Below are 8,595 nucleotides of genomic sequence, written 5' to 3'. Positions count from 1 at the left end.
GAATATAAATATGATTGATTTTGTATTTGTCTTTGTATTGAATTTGCATATGTGGATCTTTTTTGCTTTTGTGTCGATGAGACATTCCTACCACAAACCAGGGGCCGTACTTAAGCTTCTTAGAGTGCCATTTTACACTTAAGTCCTGAGAATTTGCGAAATTGAGTCCTACTCTCAAACTTAAGAATAAAAGCTTTTTATCAACGTTCTTAAGTCTAAGAATCACTCCTACTCTCCACGATATTTAAGAGACCTTCAGAGGTGTCTTAAGTGGTTAGGAGTTGCCAGCAGGGGATGGCACTGAGGCGAGAGAGACGTGCGCCAACGTTCAGGGAACGGAACAATGTTTTTTTTTTTTTGATGACGAGCAGCTGATCAAACGGTATCGTTTAGACAGAGCGGATATTATTTTTGTCACAGATTTAATACTTTTCGATTCCTTGTTGATTTCTGCATGTGTCTGCAGTGGGCTAGTATATATAGAGCCACCCACACCAGTTTCAAATTAGTTGCCTAATTAATGAATTGGAAAGAAAATGTTATGACAGTAGCGTATGTGTGTGGCCTTGAGGTGAGTGACGTCAGTGAGTGTGTGGGCGATAGAAGAGAGGGAGCGGTAGCGTGAGTGCCGGCGGGGACTAGTTTGTTTTGTATTATTTTGTAGTTTATTGTCAAAATATACACTCCCATTGTCCACTTAAATATTTTCAAGATATTTCTTTATTCTTAGACAACGGATTCCCTTCCGTGATTGGTCATTTCTATTGACACAGAAATGACGTCACCTAAAATTCCGTTTACGGCACATAGTAATGTCGTAATTCAGCTCTGAGTGTGACACTTAAGATTCAGTCCTACACTTTGCTGAAAGTGTGAGTAAGACGCTTGATAACTAACTTTTAAGTGCAGCTTTCAGCGAAGAATTTATTTACTCTTAAGTCAACTCTTAGCAGACTTCTTAGGAGTAATTCTAAGAAGCTTGATAAGTACGGCCCCAGATGCACAAATAAATGTGACCTACACACTCCCCTGAACAACCAGCAGAGGGCACTGCAGCCAGATAAGAGATCAGTATCTACATCGGGACAAGGTCATTAAACGGCATTGATACAACAAAATAAACTGCTACCACGGTCTTTCAGATTAACTGGATAAATTAGCATTAGCTAATGCAACGCTAAGGTAAGATAGCTCAGGCCCGTTTTGCGTTCTCTCTGTAAAGACGTGGATTGTTTTTGTGAAAAGAACTCCGGGCATTTTGCATATAATGCATATAATGCTCTGTGACCCAGACCGCTCTGGCTGCAGTGCCCTCTACTGGTTGTTCAGGGGAGTGTGTAGGTCACATTTATTTATGCATCTGGGGCCGTACTTATCAATCTTCTTAGAGTGCCATTTTGCACTTAAGTCCTGAGAATTTGCGAAATTGAGTCCTACTCTCAAACTTAAGAATAAAAGCTTTTTATCAACGTTCTTAAGTCTAAGAATCACTCCTACTCTCCACGATATTTAAGAGACCTTCAGAGGTGTCTTAAGTGGTTAGGAGTTGCCAGCAGGGGATGGCACTGAGGCGAGAGAGACGTGCGCGAACGTTCAGGGAGCGTAACGATGTCCTGGATTTGTTTGATGACAAGCAGCTGATCAAACGGTATCGTTTAGACAGAGCGGGTATTATTTTTGTCACAGATTTAATACTTTTCGATTCCTTGTTGATTTCTGCATGTGGCTGCAGTGGGCTAGTATATATAGAGCCACCCACACCAGTTTCAAATTAGTTGCCTAATTAATGAATTGGAAAGAAAATGTTATGAGAGTAGCGTATGTGTGTGGCCGTGAAGTGAGTGACGTCAGTGAGTGTGTGGGCGAGAGAAGAGAGGGAGCGGTAGCGTGAGTGCCGGCGGGGACTAGTTTGTTTTGTATTATTTTGTAGTTTATTGTCAAAATATACACTCCCATTGTCCACTTAAATATTTCCAAGATATTTCTTTATTCTTAGACAAGGTATTCCCTTCCGTGATTGGTCATTTCTATGGACACAGAAATGACGTCACCTAAAATTCCGTTTACGGCACATAGTAATGTCGTAATTCAGCTCTGAGTGTGACACTTAAGATTCAGTCCTACACTTCGCTGAAAGTGTGAGTAAGACGCTTGATAACTAACTTTTAAGTGCAGCTTTCAGCGAAGAATTTATTTACTCTTAAGTCAACTCTTAGCAGACTTCTTAGGAGTAATTCTAAGAAGCTTGATAAGTACGGCCCCTGGTTTGTGGTAGGAATGTCTCATCGACACAAAAGCAAAAAAGCGATCAACATATGCAAATTCAATACAAATACAAATACAAAATCAAGCATATTTATATTCAAATCTCAAAAATCTGTTTACAAATACGCGTTTATTTATATATCATCATCATCATGTATATCACATTTGTATTTGTAGCCTGCTAATTCTGGCTTTTTTCTAACCATGTGTAGTCATGTGTTTAATGAAATTGCATTGTCTCCATTTAAATAATCTAATCTAATCTAATCTAATCTAATCTAATCTAATCTAATCTAATCTAATCTAATCTAATCTAATGACATGTGACACAAGGCCCTGCAATGAGATGGCGACTTGTCCAGTCAGTGCAGCTGGGAAAGGCTCAGCCTCGACTGATAGGTGTCGACTATCAGTATCGCCCACCATTTAAATTGGAAGCTAATTTCAGCCTAGCGAGCCTTACGGTGCTGGAAACAACTCATTCCGTTTGTTTAATTGATGAATGTCGTAAATCAAATGCAGTTTATAATGATGTGTATTTGATCTTCCATGTCGCTAGAGGGCGCGCAAAGCAATCTCTCAGAGGAAACAGGCTGGGAATGATTCATTTGCGCATGCGCCCCTGGCAGTCTTCCTTTCCGACGCTCGAGCGAAAGAGACAAGATGGGCCATCAGCAGCTCTACTGGAGTCACCCCAGAAAGTTCGGTCAGGGATCTCGATCCTGGTCAGTCCCGTTGTTGTTGTGCTCTGTGATTGTTTGTGTTGCATATAGGGTCAGTTAGGGTATGTTTGTGGCGTCCCTTCGTCGTTAAAATGATCAACCGAACGAGTACCGCATGGAGACTCCACCGGAATCAATATGGCGGCTGTGCTAGCCGCTAGCCCGGCTTAGCATCTTTGTAACCATACAATAGGCTACAACAAGTTATCTTACCGTACATACATCGTAAGATACAGACAGTAGACCCTTTTTAAATTGGTAAAATTAGACAATTTATGTGCTTTAAGATGAAGTTATGTGTTTATTCGTTATGTTGTGGCTCACTTGGTACTAGCGTGCTAACGTTGATGCTAAGGAAGCTACGTAAATAGCAGATTTAGTGATGACGCTTCTAAACTATTGTCTTCCTCCAGCCGGGTTTGCTCGAACAGACATGGCCTGATCCGCAAATACGGACTGAACATGTGCCGCCAGTGCTTCAGACAGTACGCCAAAGACATCGGCTTCATCAAGGCAAGTATCATCCCCACTTCAAATGGTTATATATATAGTTATGTAAATGTATGTTTTTCCTGATTTACAAGAACGCAACCTCAACACTGCAGAGGTGCGCAAACTTTGCTTTACTACGTGCATCTTTTACTGTCCAAATACCAGAGGTAGTAACGCACTACATTTACTCTGTTACATTTACTTTAGTAACTTTTTGGAGAAATTGTACTTGTCCGAGTAGTTAATGTAACATACTTTTTACGTTTACATGAGAATCAGAGGTGACTGTTATATTCCTCTGTGCAGGAGCTCTTTCAGAAAGTCGGCCTGGTTAGTAAGACTAGAATAGAATGCCTTTTATTGTCACCATACTTGGGTACATTGAGATTGAAAAGCAACTCCAGTATCAGTGTGACAGTCTACAAATATGCTAAATATGCTATAGGAAGAAAAGAAAGAAAAATAGTGCAAAAGGAGATAAGGTACACAGTCCAGTCTTGAGAACGAAGGAGTTCAAATGTGTGGAACTCAGTACCTGAGGAGGTCACAACATACAAAAAAATTGAAAATGTGGCCACAGCTGCCAACACTAAAAGATGAGCCGGTTTTGGTGGGGTATTTTTCTTTTTCTCTCTTTTCCTTTTCTCTTTCGATGAAATTGTAATTTTACTGCCTTTTTTACATCATGGCCAGGGGACTACAGCTGAAAACTAGCCTTCTGGCTAATTGTGGCTTTTTTAACCATGTCTAGTCATGTGTTTTATGAAATTGCATTGTCCCCTTTGAAATAAACTAATCTTAAATCTTAAAATTTTTGAGAAGAAGAAACACTACTTTTCTCCGCTACGGTGAGTTTCATTATAATTATTGATTAAGGCTTTCAAAGATGTATTCGTATCTCATAGGGGTGTAACGGTACACAAAAATGTCGGTTCGGTATGTACCTCGGTTTAGAGGTCACGGTTCGGTTCATTTTCGGTACAGTAAGAAAACAACAAAATATACATTTTTTGGTTATTTACCAAACTTGTAAACAATGGCTTTATCCTTTTAACATTGGGAACACTGTAATAAGTCTGCCCACGTTAATCAACATTAAACTGCCTCAAGTTGTTGCTCAGATTAAATACAATGACAAAACTTTTCTTCTACATATAAAAAGTGCAACATTAAACAGTTTAAAGTCAAATCATAATGCTTAATTTACTACAGCATTTGGGAAGCCTGTAGTTGATTTTTATTATGTAAATGTTATATTTTTATCAACATGTGATTAGGGCTGCAACAACTAATCGATTAAAATCGATTATGAAAATAGTTGGCGATTAATTTAGTCATCGATTCGTTAGAGCTATGCGCATGCGCTGAGGCTACATTTTTTTATATATATTTTTTTATAACCTTTATTTATACACTGCAACATTTTCAAACAACTGAGAAACAATAATCAAAATAATAAGGGTGTAACGGTACGTGTATTTGTATCGAACCGTTTCGGTTCGGTGGGGATGTGTACCGAACGAGTTTCCACACGGACATATTAAGTAGCGTACTGCACGTTGTGTAAACAATACTCAAAATGTCGGACATTTGAGACATTTAAGAAACTCCGCCCGGACAACTCCGCAAAAGAGGACATGTCCGGTGAAAAGAGGACGTATGGTCAGTCTATCGTAGCCCGTTAGCTGCTAGCATGCTAGCAAAAGAGGACATGCGATCGGGCTAGGTCTTGACCATACGTCCTCTTTTGCGGGGCTGTCCGGGCGGTGTTTCTTAAATGCCTCAAATGTCCGGCATTATGAGTTAGGGTTGCGTGAATTTTCAATGTACGTTCAAGGTTAAGAAGGTTAAAAACAAAACAAATTGTGCGTGCAGCAGCATTCGTGAGAGAGGGGGAGAGAGAGCGAGAGAGTTGTGATAAACGCGCATGCATCGTCAGGCTCTGCTTTTTATCGATAGATTTATCAGATTTAATTTTTTATCTATAGCAGGGGTGTCAAAAGTGTGCATTTTTGTAACATTTTCCTTGTTTTATTTGACAAGTTGAAAGAACGTGGCCCCAGTCTGCTGTTTTTTTTCAATAAAATACTGGAAAGGATAGAAATGTAGTTTGTCTCTTTTATCCGATTATTAATCGAAGTAATAATCGACAGATTAATCGATTATCAAATTAATTGTTAGTTGCAGCCATACATGTGATAGCAGGGACCCTGCCATTCAAAACTAAGCTGCTGCATTTCTAATGATTAATGTAAATATAGCTGAAAAAAATGGTGCAATAGGAGAGACTATTCATCCCTGAACACCATGGAGTTCATGTAGGCTTAATGATGCAGTTACATTATTAAATCAACTATCAGACAGAAACTCGTCATTTAACATAATGTCCTTTTTTGCTGCTTCAACACAGCTCAATCAACACAGAAAAAGGTAAAGTGAAATAACAGACAGACAGGGCTTTGCTCTCCGTCACACACACACACCGCAAAATGAGCTAACGTTACGCCAAAAGCGTATTAGCCTTCACCTCAAGCCAGGACGGCGAGCGAGCTGAACTGCCTTTTATATTTCTATAAGGTCAACAGGCTCATAGTGACGTTAATAGTAGTTGACTGGGAGGTGTTTATTATAATTTGGGGAGAGTCCGCTGCCTGATGCTTACCTGCTAAACGCTAAGCACTGACTACATGCGCTCTGAATATGCACTGCTGATTGGCTGTTACCGCTCTGTTTGTAACCAATCAAATGGTTGTGTGGGTGGGACAATGCTGGATGCTGTGTAGTACTAACAGAGACAGAAGGAAGCGGAGGCGGCTACTTAATGTTATTGTGGAAACTCGTTCGGTACACCTCCGAACCGAAACCCCCGTACCGAAACCATTCAATACACGTACCGTTACACCCCTAGTATCTCAGCAACCCTGCTTCCGGCAGGAACTGTCACATGACTCTGTTTCGCCAATCCAACGTAAACTGTAGTGATGTTTGATTCCATTTCACCAATCAAACATGCACAAAGTACAGCTATAGGAAGCTGAAATAGGTCAGTATTTTTAAAGTATATGTGCAGCTGGGATAGGCTCCAACACCCCCCGCGACCCCGAAAGGGACAAGCGGTAGAAAATGGATTGATTGATTGATGGATGGATGTTAAAATAGAGCTTTACTAACTTTTTCAGAAAGTATCAGAATATTCCTAAAAACACTTTAAATATGTGGCATGACGTCACCGCATCCTGGATGTTTGTGAGAACTGCTGAACAGAATCCTCTTAAAACAGTTGACTAAAAAAACAATCTTTTTGTAGTTCTCTGATGATCTTAATAACCACAAGTATCATTTAAACACATTAAAACATTGCCAACAACATCAAAAAGCAGTGGGATGTTGTGCTTATCTGTTTAAAATAACTAGCCCTGGCTTATTAGCATTTAGCATGATCTTATATGGTATTTACATCTAGCATAGCTAAACAAGCTGAAGTGACCACAATCGCCCCCTAGTGTACTAGAGGCACACTGCATATGGCTATCATCACAGAGACAAGAGCATGGAAACCACAACTTTACATGTAGCTGTGAAAATAGAAGAAACTGAATTATTTGACAAATCAGACTAATTTAGGTACATAGAAACATACTGACTCTAAAAAGTGACATGTAAGTGTCAGACAAGGCAGCAAAAAATGTTTGATTACTTTCAAACTAATAAAAATAACAATTATTACATGTGCTGCCATCTGTGTCAGTAGAAAGGTTAACATTACAGGAATTGTACTTCCAACTAGAGAAAATATGTTAAAGTACATTTTTAATTAATTTTATGTTTTACACACATGCTCACAACTACAATTGTGGTCCAAGAACCATAAAAAAAATAACTACTAAATAAATCCGAAGTTACTCAATACTTTAGTAGTTTTTTCACAGAATTCTTACTCAATTATTTTGATGACTACTTTTTACTTCCGTCATTTTATTCTAAAGTAACGGTACTCTTAATTAAATTTTTTGGGTACTCTACCCACTTCTGCAAACTACAATGTTGCTTAAATCTCATTTGGTTTTGCTTTTCTCCCCTTACAGCTGGATTAAACGTCTTCTTGTGCAGCGACATCCTCCGCAGTCATCAAATGGCCAAATGTTATCTGGAAGGCCTGATTAACCATGTCTAATTCTGCACACTGAAAAATAATAAATGTTCTTTTTCCAAAGGGAATGGTTTTCTTTTGTGTTGTTTTTCAAAGATACTAGTTGGCAACATATTTTGGTTGTGCTTAACTGAGCTGTTATGTCTTGTTAAGCTGCAAATGTCGAGTACAGTGTGTAGAGCATCTTTGCAAACTACTTACAATGAATGTAATATCCCTTAATGTTATGACACTCTGAGTTTTGATTCTAATTAATGTAAATTACTCAATCAGTATTATCTTAAACTAAAATGAACGTAAAGCTGCTTTTGTTAAGCACAAAGCAACTTGAGGTCTAAATTATAAAGGTAAAATGATAGGACTAATTGAACCTACTTTAACTGAATTCCAGCAACAATTTGAACAGATTTGCCTTATTTTCTAATTCTATTGAAATGCAGATATGAATATACTAAGTGATGGTTACCATCTAAGAAACTTTTATAAGTCTCTAATAGGGGTGTGGGGAAAAAATCGATTCGAATTCAAATCGCCATTCTCACGTACGATTCAGTATCGATTCTCATTTTTCAAAAATCGGTTTTATTTTATTTTTTAAATTTTTTTAAAATTTATTTTTAATTAATCAATCCAACAAAACAATACACAATACCATAAAAATGCATTCCAATTCCAAAACCAAACCGGACCCAGCAACACTTAGAATAGCAATAAATAGAGCAATTGAGAGGAGACACAAACATGACAGAACAATCCAAAAGTAGTGAAACAAAAATGATTATCAGCAACAGTATCAATATTAGTAACAATTTCAACATAGCAGTGATTAAAAATCCCTCATTGACATTATCATTACAGACATTTATAAATACAAATAAAAATGAACAATAGTATCACAGTGGCTTACACTTGCATCGCATCTCATAAGCTTGACAACACACTCTGTCCAATATTTTCACAAAGTCA

General features: G+C 38.3%; 1 protein-coding gene across 1 annotated transcript; it reads left to right on the top strand.

The window, feature by feature from the left end:
* Positions 1–2,756: 2,756 nt before the first annotated feature.
* On the top strand, positions 2,757–7,697 carry LOC133647760 (small ribosomal subunit protein uS14). The gene is made up of 3 exons (XM_062043454.1): positions 2,757–2,990; positions 3,401–3,500; positions 7,565–7,697. The coding sequence occupies exons 1-3, from the start codon at positions 2,929–2,931 to the stop codon at positions 7,571–7,573; spliced, it is 171 nt and encodes a 56-aa protein (XP_061899438.1). The 5' UTR covers positions 2,757–2,928; the 3' UTR covers positions 7,574–7,697.
* The last annotated feature ends 898 nt before the right edge of the window (positions 7,698–8,595 follow it).

This window comes from Entelurus aequoreus, linkage group LG04, assembly GCF_033978785.1.
Source record: "Entelurus aequoreus isolate RoL-2023_Sb linkage group LG04, RoL_Eaeq_v1.1, whole genome shotgun sequence".
Lineage (NCBI taxonomy): Eukaryota > Metazoa > Chordata > Actinopteri > Syngnathiformes > Syngnathidae > Entelurus > Entelurus aequoreus.
This window is presented reverse-complemented; position numbering and strand designations above follow the sequence as displayed.